The sequence below is a fragment of the Amia ocellicauda genome, chromosome 14, assembly GCF_036373705.1.
Source record: "Amia ocellicauda isolate fAmiCal2 chromosome 14, fAmiCal2.hap1, whole genome shotgun sequence".
NCBI classification, from domain to species: Eukaryota; Metazoa; Chordata; class Actinopteri; order Amiiformes; family Amiidae; genus Amia; species Amia ocellicauda.
In genome coordinates this window covers 1,984,944-2,000,816 of record NC_089863.1, presented here as the reverse complement: position 1 = coordinate 2,000,816, position 15,873 = coordinate 1,984,944, and the positions used below count along the sequence as shown (strand labels likewise).

The 15,873-nt window shown below is 47.4% G+C and overlaps 2 protein-coding genes across 2 annotated transcripts in view; one reads left to right on the top strand and one right to left on the bottom strand.

The window, feature by feature from the left end:
* Window positions 1-1,298: 1,298 nt before the first annotated feature.
* On the bottom strand, window positions 1,299-11,303 carry LOC136768264 (GTPase IMAP family member 8). The gene is made up of 3 exons (XM_066722365.1): window positions 11,092-11,303; window positions 4,321-5,862; window positions 1,299-2,948 (listed from the first exon to the last, which is right to left on the bottom strand). Exons 1-3 carry the CDS (start codon window positions 11,120-11,122, stop codon window positions 2,242-2,244), a joined length of 2,280 nt encoding a protein of 759 aa, XP_066578462.1. The 5' UTR covers window positions 11,123-11,303; the 3' UTR covers window positions 1,299-2,241.
* A 1,102-nt stretch (window positions 11,304-12,405) lies between these two features.
* The window catches only part of ppp1r35 (protein phosphatase 1, regulatory subunit 35), a 5,605-nt gene continuing 2,137 nt past the window's right edge, over window positions 12,406-15,873 (top strand). The window contains exons 1-5 of the mRNA XM_066722366.1: window positions 12,406-12,677; window positions 13,497-13,746; window positions 13,906-14,038; window positions 14,814-15,047; window positions 15,616-15,749. Of these exons, the coding sequence (XP_066578463.1) occupies window positions 13,525-13,746; window positions 13,906-14,038; window positions 14,814-15,047; window positions 15,616-15,749 (723 nt within the window). The 5' untranslated portion in view covers window positions 12,406-12,677; window positions 13,497-13,524. The remainder of the gene's footprint in view (window positions 12,678-13,496; window positions 13,747-13,905; window positions 14,039-14,813; window positions 15,048-15,615; window positions 15,750-15,873) is intronic.

Here is a 15,873-nt window from a genome sequence, read left to right as displayed (position 1 = left end):
CAAGTGAACATTTTGTCCTCAAAATTGATGTGTTAGAAGCAGGAAAAATGTGCAGCATAAGGATCTGAGCGACTTTGACAAGGACCACATTGTGATGCTAGACGACTGGGTCAGAGCATCTCCAAAACTGCAGCTCTTGTGGCTGTTCCCGGTCTGCAGTGGTCAGTACCTATCAAAAGTGTCCAAGGATGGAAAAGCGGTGAACCGGCGACAGGGTCATGGGCGGCCAAGGCTCACTGATGCACGAGGGGAGCGAAGGCTGGCCCGTGTGGTCCGATCCAACAGACGAGCTACTGTAGCTCCAATTGCTGAAAAAGTGAATGCTGGTTCTGATAGAAAGGTGTCAGAACACACAGTGCGTCGCAGTTTGTTGCGTATGGGGCTGCGTAGCCGTAGACCAGTCAGGGTGCCCATGCTGACCCCTGTCCACTGCCGAAAGCGCCTACAATGGGCACGTGAGCATCAGAACTGGACCACGGAGCAATGGAAGAAGGTGGCCTGGTCTGATGAATCACGAGTTCAAGGTGTTGACTTGGCCTCCAAACTCCCCAGATCTCAATCCAATCGAGCATCTGTGGGATGTGCTGGACAAACAAGTCCGATCCATGGAGGCCCCACCTGGCAACTTACAGGACTTAAAGGATCTGCTGCTAACGTCTTGGTGCCAGATACCACAGCACAGCTTCAGAGGTCTAGTGGAGTCCATGCCTCGACGGGTCAGGGCTGTTTTGGGACCTACACAATATTAGGCAGGTGGTCATAATGTTATGGCTGATCGGTGTATATATACACACATCTAAAAACATATTGTCATTTAATTGGTTTTACTGTTAACTTTTAAATAAATAAATAAATAAATAAATACCCAGACCCAGTAAGACAAACAAACTAATCATGCATATATATATATATTTTTTTTTTTATTATCATTATTGATTTTATTTCTTGCCAGACGCCCTTACTCAACATAAGTGAAAAACAAGTAAAGGCATCAAACATTACAAATTCAATTTACATAAAACAGCAAATATAATACATTTTACAACTTCCAATTTACACAGGCAAGTACAGTAAGTGAGGTCATACATCCTGGACGGTGAAAGCTAAGTGCTGTCAAGATGTAGGGTCACAGTCAAGGGCTGCGGGAATGGGAGCAAGGAGGAAAACCAATATACCAGTAATGCTTAAGCACCACCACTAGCAGAAAAATAAAGGAGACATTTTGTTTGGTAGGTGTTGATTCAAAGACATGACTTAAACTTGGGGTAGTAAAACCAGACAACACAAATATCAATATATTGGTGGGTAAAGACACATTTTACTTTATTTACAATAATTAACATATTTACAATAATTAAGAAAAAAAACACAAATAAACAACAATTATTCCGGAAACTTCCAGAATGCATTGTGGGAAAGTTAAGTTGTTTTAACACCAGGACAGTGTTAATTCAACACTCTTTATTTTGAGACCCAGTATTAACACTGATTCTCAAGATCGTTTAACTCTCAGAGTGTTAATTTCACCCAATGAATGTTGAAATAATACTGATTTTTAACACAATATTTTAAAACTATAGATTTTGCTGTGCAGTGTGTTGAGTTTAGTGTGAGGGAGCATGTCTGAGAGCAGACTCCTACAGTCAGCACAGTATGGGGCCACAACGCTCTGGACTGGGACTGGGGAGCTGAGACCCTCTACAGAAGCTAAAAGCTGCTTCTTTACTGTTCAACACGACTCCTCACACGACTGACACTGCTCTTTAATCTACAAACAGAAGAACCTCCTGCTGCCCCGTCTGCTCCTGTGCTCCTGTCCTGCTGCAGTGCACTGTGCTGTCGACTCCCTGACCTCCTGCAGGGCCTCTCTGTGTCTCTCTGCCTCGTCTCTGGCCTGTCCCTCATAGCGCCGCCTGAGCTCCTCCATCTCCCTCTGGTGTCTCTCCTCCATCTCTTTCCTCTCCCTCTCCCGCTCCTCAGTCAGCACCTCCCTCTCTCTCTCCAGCCTCTCTCTCTGCTCTCGCTCTCTCCTCAGCTCCTCCTCCAGCGCTCTCCTCCTCTCCTCATTCCTCTCCTCCCTCAGCCTCTCCTCCAGCTCTGCTATCCGCTCCTCCAGCGCTCTGATCTTCTCCTCTCGCTGCTGGAGCTCCCCCTCCATCCTGCGGAGGCAGTTGTGCACTTCCTTCTGCTGCTTCTCCCTCAGCCCTTCCTCTTCCCTCTGTTTCCACTCCTCTCTGTCCCTCAGGATCTGCTCTTCCTCTGTCTGATCCGGGACTCTGCCTCCTGGTACATCTGGCTGCTGTAATGGCTGCCATTGTTTGCTGCCACCACCTCCTGGATTTTGGCCAGGAGCTGTGTGACCTGAGTGCCGTCGACCCTGTTCTTGTTGTCCAGAGCGTGGTACCTATTCCCGCACTTCTCCACCAGCCACCGGAGCTCCTCGCCGCCCGTCTCCACAAACTCCTGGACGCTCTTGCCGTTCAGCTGGTCGGTGTGAGTGAAGAGGAGCACGGTGCGCCCCGCAGCCCCCTCCCCGAAGATCTCCCGCACCCTCTCCAGCATCCTCCTCTCCTCCCCTGTGGATCGGCCCAGCGGGGTCACCAGGAGGAAAGCGTGGGGTCCCGGGGCAGACAGGTTGATACAGAGCCCCACGTCCCGACTCACGTCCCCCTGAGAGAGAGGCGTGTGGAACCAGTCTGGTGTGTCCACCACAGACACCCGTCTCCCAGCCACGCGTCCTCTTCTCTTGGCGCTCTCCTGTGTCACTGCAGAGCTGCTGGCTTCAGAGGGAAACTCCTCTCGGCCCAGGATGGTGTTTCCTGCCGCGCTCTTCCCAGCCCCAGTCCTCCCCAGCAGCACCAGCCTCAGCTCAGGGGGACTGGGAGGCGCTGGGGCGTCTGGACTGGGAGTCTCTCCTGGGCTTCTCTCTGGAGCGGCACCTCCACTCACTGCAACACAACACAACACACAACACACAGTCAGAGCAGACGACAACACGGCACAGACACACTGCTGAGAATGGGCTGAGTGTGTCACTGCAGTAGAGCGGCAATGAGCCAGACTGGGAAACTGTCTGTAGTTGGGAGGAAATATCAGCACAACAAACAGCACAATAATGACGCATCAAATTAGAAGAGCCAGTGAGATCAGAGAGTCAGTGATACAGACTGAGAGGAGAGCCAGTGAGATCAGAGTCAGTGATACAGACTGAGAGGAGAGCCAGTAAGATCAGAGTCAGTGATACAGACTGAGAGGAGAGCCAGTGAGATCAGAGAGTCAGTGATACAGACTGAGAGGAGAGCCAGTGAGATCAGAGAGTCAGTGATACAGACTGAGAGGAGAGCCAGTGAGATCAGAGTCAGTGATACAGACTGAGAGGAGAGCCAGTGAGATCAGAGTCAGTGATACAGACTGAGAGGAGAGCCAGTGAGATCAGAGTCAGTGATACAGACTGAGAGGAGAGCCAGTGAGATCAGAGTCAGTGATACAGACTGAGAGGAGAGCCAGTGAGATCAGAGTCAGTGATACAGACTGAGAGGAGAGCCAGTGAGATCAGAGAGTCAGTGATACAGACTGAGAGGAGAGCCAGTGAGATCAGAGTCAGTGATATAGACTGAGAGGAGAGCCAGTGAGATCAGAGTCAGTGATACAGACTGAGAGGAGAGCCAGTGAGATCAGAGAGTCAGTGATACAGACTGAGAGGAGAGCCAGTGAGATCAGAGTCAGTGATACAGACTGAGAGGAGAGCCAGTGAGATCAGAGTCAGTGATATAGACTGAGAGGAGAGCCAGTGAGATCAGAGAGTCAGTGATACAGACTGAGAGGAGAGCCAGTGAGATCAGAGTCAGTGATACAGACTGAGAGGAGAGCCAGTGAGATCAGAGTCAGTGATACAGACTGAGAGGAGAGTCAGTGAGATCAGAGTCAGTGATACAGACTGAGAGGAGAGCCAGTGAGATCAGAGAGTCAGTGATACAGACTGAGAGGAGAGCCAGTGAGATCAGAGAGTCAGTGATACAGACTGAGAGGAGAGCCAGTGAGATCAGAGTCAGTGATACAGACTGAGAGGAGAGCCAGTGAGATCAGAGAGTCAGTGATACAGACTGAGAGGAGAGTCAGTGAGATCAGAGTCAGTGATACAGACTGAGAGGAGAGCCAGTGAGATCAGAGAGTCAGTGATACAGACTGAGAGGAGAGCCAGTGAGATCAGAGTCAGTGATACAGACTGAGAGGAGAGCCAGTGAGATCAGAGTCAGTGATACAGACTGAGAGGAGAGCCAGTGAGATCAGAGTCAGTGATACAGCATTAATCAGACTCACTGGTGGGAGGGATGAACTCCAGGCTGCTCCTCCTCTTGACAGGTCGTGTGGATTCCTCTGTCTCTTTCTCCAGCTCCTCTTCCTTCAGTGTCTTTCTCATCTTCTCCTTCAGCTCCTCTTCTCTCCTGCTCCACTCCTCCTCCATCCTCTGTTTCAGCTCCTCCTCTCTCTCTCTCTCCCTCTCTCTATACTTCTCCTTCAGCTCCTCTTCCCTCTCTCTCTCCTTCACCTCACACTCCTTTCTGATCTGATCCATCTCTCTTTCTCTCTCCCCTAATCTCTGTGTCAGCTCTGCTATCTTTCTCTCTCTTTGTTCATCCCTCTCTTTCAGCTTTTTTTCCATTTCTCTCTCTTTCTCTCCATAGCCCATTTTAATCTCCTCTATCTCATTCTCTCTCTCCTCATCCATCTTTTTTAGTTTCTCTTGAACCTCCCTCTCTCTCTCTTCCTCTCTCTGCTTATGCCTCTGTTTCAGGTCTTCCATCTCTCTCTTCCTCTCCTCATCTTTCTGTTTCACCTTTTCTTCCATTTCTTTCTCTCTTCCTTCCTCACTCTCTTGTATCTCCCTCTGCCTCTTTCTCTCTCTCTCCTCAAAATCCTTTTTCAGCTGATCTATTGCTCTCTGCCTCTCTTCCTCTTTCTCTCTGATTTCCCTCTCTCTTTCTCTCTCCCTCTCCTCCTCCCTCTGTTTTACCTCCTCCCTCTCTCTTTCCATCTCTTCATCGCTCTTTTTCAACTGCTCTTCAACCTCTCTCCTTCTCTCCTCTGCCTTCCTTTGCTCCTCTTCTCTCTCTCTCTCTCTCTTTTCAAATTGCTGTGTCAGCTCTGCTATCTCTCTCTCCCTCTCCTCATCCATCTGTTTCATCTCCTTTGCCTTTAGTTGAATCAGTTCTTCCATCTGCTGGTGGGTCTCTGTGTATTTCTGCCTGGTGAAGAATCTCTCCCTGTGTCCTGCCAGCATCTCGTCTATCTTGTCCAGCAGCTCTGTGACCTGAGTGCCGTCGCCCCTGTTGCTGTTGTTGAGAACATGATACCTGTTCCCACATTTCTCCACCAGCCGCTGGAGCTCCTTGTGTCTCTCAATGTGCTGCTCAATGGTTGTGTCTCCCAGTCTGTCCCCCCCAGTGAACAGCACTATAGTGTGTCTCCAGACTCTCTCACTGAGGAGCTCCAGGTGTTCCTGCGCTGATCTCCTCTCTCTCTCTGTGAATGAGTAACTCCACACAGGAATGAGCAGGAGGAGAGCGTGGGGTCCCGGGGGACACAGAGACACACTGCGCACAATCTCCTGTTTGACACACTCTGGACTCTCCTGTACAGAATCAGTCCACCTCCAGCCTGGTGTGTCGACCACAGTGACCTGCCTCCCGGCCACGTCACCCTGGCTCTTCTCACTCTGCTCAGTCTCTCTCTCAGTGTTAAACGCCTCTCTGCCCAGGATGGTGTTTCCTGATGAACTCTTCCCAGTCCCTCTCCACCCCAGCAGCACAATCCTCAGCTCTGAGAGACGCTGTGTCTCAGGGGAAGCAGTCTGTCTCCCCCCTGTCAGAGAGAAACAACACAGTTTATATCCCTCTTCAGCCCCACTGCCTCTCCCTCCATCCCTCCCTCTCCCACACTCGTCCCCTCCCTCTCTCCCTTCTTCTTTCTTTATTTGTGCTTTATTATTCTCGTGTGTGTGTGTGTGGTGAGTGTGAGCACAGTGTTGTCCGCTGTGTTGATTGTGTCGTCTCTCCTCTATATGTCTGTGTGTATTCGTGTGTGTGTTGTCACAGTGTGGGGGGCGATGAAGCAAATCTGAATTGGAATTGATCTGTTTTTTTCCGTGACTTTCTTCAATAATGGCCGAACCTGCTCACTTCTTATAACTGACATTGTTTTTCTTTTTACTGCCATATTGATATTTCTCTCCTCCATTTATCTTCTCCTTCCCTCCATATTCATCTACTTCCCTCCGTCTTCCACTTTTCCCCTCTTCTCCCCCACCATCCCCACCAATATCCTCCCCCCGACTCCCTCTCTCTCTCTCCCTCCCTCTGTCCCAGTCCCTCCCTCCTTCTGCGCTCCCTTTCTTCTCATTGTTTTTTCCTCTCATTTTTTCTCATTCTCCCTTCATCTCCCCACTTTCTCTCTATACCCACCCTCTCTATCCCACTCAAGCTCTCTGCCCGCACTTTACTTCTCTCCCCTTCACAAAAAACATGTTATCTCAGTGCTTTTGTGACGATTGAGTTTTTCCGACTGTAGGAATTGTTTCTGCTGGATTGTCTGTGTTGGCCCAAGACGCTAGTCATGTGTTATTATTGAAAGTCCATTTCCTGTCAATATCTCTGAGTGTGTTGACACATCTCTACTGTGTGGCAGGTTATTTTTGTTGGGAAGAGGAAATCTGAATGAATGGATTAGAATAATCTAAATGTAATTATAAAAGATTTAGCTAGCTTGCTAACTTTAGTTTGCTAGTTATCTGCCGTCACAGTACCTCTCGTGTGATCTCAGTGCGTTTAGAAATATATATGAATATTATTTTATTTTATTTCTTAATGTCTAAAAGCGTGGTCTTGGGCACATAGTCTGTAGCAAGCTGCGTTATTATAACTGACCGCTTGTGGTCTGGACAATCTCCGTATTATTCATCAGGGATAGGTGTTCTGAATTAGTTTGAATTGTTTTCTTACAGTGTGTTGTTAGTTAAGCAGGCATTGTAGATTGTTGCCCATTTTGTACCGGTTAGTCTAAGTGGTTGGAAGTCTGAGAAACTATATGTCAATCTTAAAGTTTAACCCGGCTCTATGAAAGGATTTTTCATTTTCCATTTAATCTGTAGGAGCCAATGGCATTAGGTAGTTAATCAAATATTCAGGAATGCCTTCACAGTTAAGTTCCTTTGCATCTGACATTTCATATCTCTTTATCATTATTTTACCAAGCAGATCAATGAAGAATTCAAGAGTAAAACCAAAGTCAGTTTTGAGACCAATTTTATGGCAAAACCTGACCGATATACCCCAGAACTAATGTCCTTGTTCTCATCAAGAGGAGGAGCTGCAGGAGTGAAGATCAAGCTCATTAAGGACATGCGTCTCTAGGTATGAATAGGCCTGATGATGCCATCATTTAAAGAACAGTCAGATTCAGTCTTCACTAGACTCACAAACTCCTGTATTCTCTTCATGGTAAAAAGTCCTCCCTATTGGGAAGATATCTCACAATTAAATATAATTCTGTATCAGTCGATAATTATTTTTAAAATAAATAGAAACTGTAGAAACAGCCTATTCCGGGGGAGCAGCAGTCTTTCCAACAGATGGGACTTTTACCATTGAGATTTGTCTCAACTGCGGAGAATCCCCTTCTCATACCAATTTCATTGTAATATTCTTACTTTGGTTAATTTATTTTGATATGGACAGTGTGTCCATCGTGATCGAGGGAGCAGAGATCCTGGAGGGGCTTGATGTACCACAGCCTTGCTGATGGGCCTGATATGTGCTCTGAATCTCCAAAACCCAAATGAACTGAAGCCTACTTTGGAGAAATTTCAAAAGTTACTTCTGAAGTTGGACAACCTAAAGGCAGCCCAGAAGTGATGTCTCTCAAACACAAACTGCCCTCCTGAGCCACCTTTCTCACATTCGATGGGATTATTTGAGGTCATTGTTCATTTATTCACTGTTTTTGTAAGTATATTTGTGTTGATATACCTTGTGTGTGTGTGTGTGTGTGTGAGAGAGAGAGAGAGAGAGAGAGAGAGACAGAGAGAGAGAGTTTGTGTGTGCGTAAATGTACATGTATGTATAAGTGCTGTGAGTGATCGGGTGTTGTGTGAGCGCTGGGTGAATGTGTTTGTATCAGTGTGCTTGTGGGAGAGGGAGGGGTGTGTGTGGTGTAAAGAGGGTGTCCTGGGAAAAGGCTAGGATGTGTAGTTTTCTTTTCCTTTTTTACTGAGGGCCATGTCTTACTGTTGGATGTTGTATCTGAGCATGTCCCTTTAAAGAAGAAGATACAGCAGGTGCCCCAGGTGAACATTACTTTTCTGTAAGTAAGGCAATCTGAGTTTTGTTGACAAGGTGACCAATTAGCAGAGCTTATCGACAGAAGTGAATTTTTTGTTTTCACTTTCCGTATAGTTTTTTTGTGTTCTCTCAAATGTTTTCAAGAAGTGCTCTTTTATGTTATATACAGCTCTGGAAAAATTAACATTGATTTCTGAACTAGGAGTGGTCTCTTAATTCTTTCCAGAGCTGTATGTTATCATACAATTGTTTGTGTACAACGCTTACCAATAAATAAGTCTTTATTTTTGTTTTTCTTAACTTCATATAATTGAGCAATTAATTCTTAATATGTTTAAGTCAACAATATGCATAAGATATTGAGTAGAACTGACAAAACACTGCTAGTTGGATCAGCTTAATATTCCTATGAGTATGAACATGAATAAGCCATGTTGGTTGAACTTAGTTTTGTAGTTTTTGTCTGACAGTAATAGGTTTGTAGAATTTAGAGCTGAAATTACTTACAAAGATCCATGCAAATAGTTGCCTTTTTTAAGTAGAGACGGTGTATGTTTTTTTAGAGTGTAGGGTTGGCTCGATACCACTTTTTCTTTTCCGATACGTCAACCTTGACTATCTGCCGATACCGATACGATCTGATCTTTTTTTGGTCTCAAATACTAAGCTGTTAATATGCCATTGGTATGGATGCACTTTGCTTACGATAGCCATCTAAAAATCGTCATGCTCAAACTGTGAAACAAATTCTGTATTTCCCTAAAGGAAAAAATACAAAGCCCACAACAGCGTGACTTATGCAGTAATGCTGCTTCCTTTTATTTAGTAACGGTTTTAAATTAAAAAAATTATGAATCCTGAAATATCACTGAAAGTACAACTTTGTACAAAATAAAATGGCAGCATTTGGGCTATATAACAAATATACACTGATCAGCCATATCATTATGAGCACTGACAGGTGAAGTGAATGACACTGATAATCTCGTTATCATGGCACCTGTCAGTGGGTGGGATATATTAGGCAGCAAGTGAACATTTTGACCTCAAAGTTGATGTGTTAGAAGCAGGAAAAATGGGCAGCGTAAGGATCTGAGCGACTTTGACAAGAGCCAGATTGTGATGCTAGACGACTGGGTCAGAGCATCTCCAAACCTGCAGCTCTTGTGGGGTGTTCCCGGTCTGCAGTGATCAGTACCTATCAAAAGTGTCCAAGGAAGGAAAAGCGGTGAACCGGCGACAGGGTCATGGGCGGCCAAGGCTCATTGATGCACGTGGGGAGCGAAGGCTGGCCCGTGTGGTCCGATCCAACAGACGAGCTACTGTAGCTCAAATTGCTGAAAAAGTGAATGCTGGTTCTGATAGAAAGGTGTCAGAACACACAGTGTGTCGCAGTTTGTTGCGTATGGGGCTGCGTAGCCGCAGACCAGTCAGGGTGCCCATGCTGACCCCTGTCCACTGCCGAAAACGCCTACAATGGCACGTGAGCATCAGAACTGGACCACGGAGCAATGGAAGAAGGTGGCCTGGTCTGATGAATCACGAGTTCAAGGTGTTGACTTGGCCTCCAAATTCCCCAGATCTCAATCCAATCGAGCATCTGTGGGATGTGCTGGACAAACAAGTCCGATCCATGGAGGCCCCACCTCTCAACTTACAGGACTTAAAGGATCTGCTGCTAACGTCTTGGTGCCAGATACCACAGCACAGCTTCAGAGGTCTAGTGGAGTCCATTCCTCGACGGGTCAGGGCTGTTTTGGTGGCAAAAGGGGGACCTACACGATATTAGGCAGGTGGTCATAATGTTATGGCTGATCGGTGTGTATATAATTCTAGTGAAATAACTGGATTAAAAGATGACAATATAAAGAACTCAAACTTCAATATATATCTAAAAATAAAAGCATTTCCAGTAAAATAAAATACTTCTCAATGTAGAATGTGACTCAAATAACTTAACATTATAAATAGCATCTCCAGTGTTAGTCCTAAGTCTTACATTTAAGTTTTCACTTGAAGATTTAGCTGCTTCACCTGAAACAACTGCTACAACAATCATGCCACTTGCCTGTCTTTTACAGAGCCCTCTAATGCGACTGAGTTTCCTCTCTTCATCATGAGGGCAGATTCTTCTATAAGAAATATGTCTTATTTTACATGATTCTTTTACTCGGGGACTGACGTGTGGGCTACAGTGCAGGGTGAACTGCGCATGCTCCTTGGACACTGGGTTCTAGGCAGTGAAATACACTTTTAAAGACTACAAACCATCCCACCCTGCTCACTGATTGGGTGAGGAAGAACCGTCACTCAAACCTAGTGGACCAATGGAGACCCAGGATCCACGCCTCCCTCTAAACCCCGCCCTCATGACAAAACCGGGCTGTAAACGAAACTAAAATCAAATCCAGAGAAATCAAAAGCAGAGATCACATCCTGTGTGTGAAATGGACTCCATCAGTGCGAGCTTTGGTCTCGATTTAAAATTATTTGCTTTCAAGTTTTTTTTTTGCTTTTCATATCGTTTTTGTTTACAATTCTAGATCTTCTGCTTTCGATTGTTTTGTTTTTGATCTCAACATCCATTTTTTCTCAACTTTATTTTTCTCGGTTACAATATATTTTATTTTGAATTCGTTACTTAGGGCGGTAATTTGAGCCCATATTTCTGTCCTGTATCGGACCGATATTGATACGGATTATCGGATCTGCGCATCTATACAAATAACTGTGTCAGACACAACAGGCAACTCACCACCAAGGGAGGAGGACCATCTGCTCGCCATCTCTCTCTCTCTCTCTCTCTCTCTCTCTCTCTCTCTCTCACTCTCTCAGATCAGCAGTTGAAGGACTTCCAATCTTCCTAAATGAAGTTACTCTCTTTTCTATTCTCTCTGTCTTTTCTCCCTCTTTTCTCTTCTATTATCTTAGCAGGAACATCTACGCAGTTCTCCCTCACAGCAGCACTTTCACTTTCACTTTCTTTCTTTCTTTCTCTCTCAGCTCTTCCTGCTCAGTTGATTTATTGGAAACCAGCTGTGTGATCGAGCAGCAGCTGCTGGAACAAAATGCGACTAACGGTGTGGGAGTCGATCACGTATTAAAATAAAAGTATAAAAAATACGTCGCTTTTTAACCATAATCTGCGGTGCTCTGTACATATCTGCTTATTCTGTTTATATTTATATTCCATTATATATTTAATATATAAATATAGGAAACAAATACACGTTTTCACTGCTGGCTGGTGTATTTGTGCAATTCCAGAAGAAAATAAGGATTGTAACTCAGACAAAGGGGGGTGAAATGCAATGTACAGACCCAAATTGAATAGCTCAAAAAAAAAATCAAAGGACACTGCTGACACTTATACATCTTCATTACCTAATGCATATTATGGTCCATGACTTTTGGAGAAGTTGTTTGGTTACTTTCTTCCTGTTATTCTGATTTGATCCGATTTAAGGTAAAGACTTTTTAAACAAGAAGATTCATCACCCTGAGTTTAAGACACACATTCAATATGAACCTCTCTCTCTCAGTACAGTGTCAGAGCCGCTGCCATGAGTGAAGACTTTACAGTGACGAGCAAGAGATTAAAGATTTTAAATATTTATTTCAAGGCTAATTATCGGTGTGATATAAACATATAAAACAATATCCAGCCCTTTAATACAGTACAGTGGGCACTCCTGTATCAGGCACTGTTTAGATCTGTACTGGTCACACTGTGATATAAAGCACATATTTACAGCTCAGTCCATATGATATAAACACACAGAACAACACACAGCACTTTAATATCTTTACACACAGACAGTGATGTGAAACCCAGCCCCATACAAACATTCATGCTGTATCATGTGCAAAATATGCATTAGGCAATAGGCAAGCAAGATAAACAATGGCATGTATCATAGTGTGCAAATAAAGCAATGTGTAAACTTTCGAATAGAGACAGAGCACACACTGACAAAAAAACATTAACTGCACGGGCAAATGTGTAAAGTCCCAAAACTGTTGATGAAATGTCCACCTGCATAGTCAACCCCACTGACTTCCGCGCATGAGCGACGTGTCGAACTACAGGCGGCGCAGAGGCTTGTGGGAAGTGTAGTCTCAGCTGTGCGGGAGACGGGAAGTGACGTCAAGGCAGCGGTGTTGTCGTGACTGTTGGGATGACATGGCGCCGGCGGTGCAAACGGAGGGAAGTTTAAACAAAATCCGGATTCGCTGAACACCGTTTGCACCGACCGCCAGAAACGGACAGCGCCGTTAAAATAGACTCGGATTAACGTCATTAAGCGTCATTAACATCTCTTGATCAAGAATACCGCAAAGGTTAGTGCATTAACTGTGATCAATCACGCATTTGTCATGAGACATTATTACTGCTGCAAGAAAGAGTGATGCTTATAATGCATGGTCTCCAGGACTGGATTGTGTCTCTGCAGGACCAGGGCTGAGACCCTGCTGGACTGGACTGTGTCTCTCAGGACCAGGGCTGAGACCCCGCTGGACTGGACTGTGTCTCTCAGGACCAGGGCTGAGACCCTGCTGGACTGGACTGTGTCTCTCAGGACCAGGGCTGAGACCCTGCTGGACTGGACTGTGTCTCTCAGGACCAGAGACCCTGCTGGACTGGACTGTGTCTCTCAGGACCAGGGCTGAGACCCTGCTGGACTGGACTGTGTCTCTCAGGACCAGGGCCGAGACCCTGCTGGACTGGACTGTGTCTCTCAGGACCAGGGCTGAGACCCTGCTGGACTGGACTGTGTCTCTCAGGACCAGGGCTGAGACCCCGCTGGACTGGACTGTGTCTCTCGGGACCAGGGCTGAGACCCTGCTGGACTGGACTGTGTCTCTCAGGACCAGGGCCGAGACCCTGCTGGACTGGACTGTGTCTCTCAGGACCAGGGCTGAGACCCTGCTGGACTGGACTGTGTCTCTCGGGACCAGGGCTGAGACCCTGCTGGACTGGACTGTGTCTCTCAGGACCAGGGCCGAGACCCTGCTGGACTGGACTGTGTCTCTCAGGACCAGGGCTGAGACCCTGCTGGACTGGACTGTGTCTCTCAGGACCAGGGCCGAGACCCTGCTGGACTGGACTGTGTCTCTCAGGACCCTGTGGTAATGATTGTATTGTTGTGTCTTTGGCAGTGACTGTAGAGAGGGGTGGGGGGCTGAGATGGCCTTGGAGACCCCACTGATGTGCAGCACAGGGGGCTATGCTGACCCCGACAGCCGCCCTGACCCCAGGCCCCCCGCGCCCCTGGGGTACAGCGGCCCCATCACCACCCTGCCTCCTGTGACCCCTGACCTTGACCTCTCCCTGACCCCCGACAGGCTGGGCAGAGCGACGGGCATCCTGAAGAGAGACAGGGAGAGAGGGAGGCCAGCACACAGACAGGTCAGTGCAGAGAGAGAGTAAACCTGTCTACCTCTGTCTCCTGTCTATAGGTCTTGTCTGTCCTCTCTTGCTCTCTCTCTCTCTGTCTCCTGTCTCCTGTCTCTATAGGTCATTTCTGAGCTGTGCATCTCTCTGAGTCTCTGTCCATCTGTTCCCAAGGTCCGCTTTGACATCAACCCGATGTCAAAGGACACAGAGGCCGACCCCTCCCCCTCCGTGCCGGGTGGGCTGACAGTTGTCACGGTGTCGGCGCCGGCACCTCGCCGGGCAGTGAAACACAAGGACCCCAAAGGTAGGACTGCCGATGAAGGCTGAACCTCACTCTTCTCTCCCTTTCCCCCTTCTCCGTGTCCCTGTCTCTCTGTATGTCTAGATCTCTCTGTGTCTGTGTGTCTCTGTCTCTCTGTGTCCCTGTCTCTCTGTGTTTCTAGATCTCTGTGTCCCTGTTTCTCTGTGTCTCTCTGTCTCTCTCTGTGTCCCTGTTTCTCTGTGTCTCTCTGTCTTTGTGTGTGTCTCTTTCTGTGTCTCTGTGTGTGTCTGCTTCTGTGTCTCTCTGGCTGTGTGTCTCTGTCTCTCTGTGTCCCTGTCTCTCTGTGCGTCTCTCGGTGTCTCTCTGTCTCTCTCTGTGTCCCTGTCTCTCTGTGTGTCTCTGTGTGTCTGTTTCTGTGTCTTTGTCTGTGTGTCTGTCTGTCTGTGTGTGCCCCTCCATCTCTCTGTGTGCCTCTGTCTCTGTCTTTCTATGTTTGTGTCTGTCTCTCTCTCCCTCAGTCCATTTGCTTTATTGTCATGATGTGTTGCCAAAGCGCTACAAAATTAGACGCACGATCAATGGAAATTGGAAAAATAATGATGTATGGGAGGGATAAAATGTCAGATATACATTTATACAAATATATATAATCTAACATTATTAGATCATTATTTGATTACCGTGTTCCTCCATTAATAACACCATCGTTGCATCTATTATTCAATCGAATAACAAATGAATCAATCCATTAATTAAAACGTTTGTTTATTTATTAATCTTTTCTTCTATTTGTGTTTTTATGTCCTCCTATGTCCAGGGAGACGAAGCTGGAATGGGCCAGTGTGCGACGGCCTGCAGGCGGCTGCTGGGATGCCCATGTCCTCTGCCGGAGGGGTCCTCACCGAGGGGCCGCAGTTGAACACCGTGCTGGCGCTGGGGGCGGAGCTGAGGGGCATGACGGAGGCGGAGTTTGACCCGGAGAGGGCGGTGCTACAGCGGCTGCGGGAATCGACCCAGAGCAGGAACAACATAGAGAGCAGAGCCACCGAGGGTGAGAAAGAAAGGGATAGGGAGACGGGGAATGGGAAAGAGAGGGGGAGAGAAAGAGGGAAGAAGGGAGGGGAGAGGGTCAGAGATGGGGAAAGGGAGAGAGAGGGAGGGGAGAGGTAGAGAGAGGGAGGGAGAGATGGGGGAGAGAGACACAGAGATGGAGGGAGGGAGATGGGGAAAGGGAGAGAGAGAGGGAGGAAGGGAAGGGGGAAAGGGAGGGAGAGAGAGGGAGGAAGTGATAGGGAGAGGGGGAGAGAGAGAGAAGGAGGGAGGAAGGGGAAAGGGAGAGAGGGAGGGAGGGAGACCGGAAGAGGGGGAGTGAGACAGAGAGAGAGGGGGAGGGAGACGAAGGGGAGAGAGGAAGTGAGAGACAGGGAGATGGGGGCAGAGAGAGGGGAAGGAAGGGGAGAGGGAGAGATGGGGATGAAGGGACAGATGCTAGTGTCAGAGGGAGGAGTACATGTGTAAGACACGTTTGTATTCATTTTATAACTCTCCCCTCTCCTTTTCTCTCCCTTCATCTCATTCTCTCCTCCCTTCCCCTCTCCCTCCCTCCCTCTCTCCACCAGCATTGAACATCCCTCGCTCGCAGCAGCTCTTCCATGCGCTGGTCAGTGTCCGGGTGTCCGAGGACCAGCTGCTCAGCGCCGCCGCCAAAGAGAGGCTGCTCCCGCCCCCGCCTCCTCGCTGCCAGGGCACTAAGGTGGGCGCTCACTGGGCTAAACCATTCCTCAGCGACAGGGGGGGTGTTCTGTCTGAATCTGTGCTGCCGTGTATGGAGCATGATAACGGTCAAAATGTAATCTTTAATTCGTCAATTCTTAAAT

Excerpts from the sequence above, each read along its gene's own strand:
- LOC136768264 (XM_066722365.1), bottom strand. The coding sequence starts at position 11,122 with ATGGCGAGCAGATGGTCCTCCTCCCTTGGTG. Across the intron at positions 5,863-11,091 it reads ATGGTCCTCCTCCCTTGGTG|GGGGGAGACAGACTGCTTCC; the intron begins GTGAGTTGCCTG and ends TCTCTCTGACAG. Across the intron at positions 2,949-4,320 it reads GGAGTTCATCCCTCCCACCA|TGAGTGGAGGTGCCGCTCCA; the intron begins GTGAGTCTGATT and ends GTTGTGTTGCAG.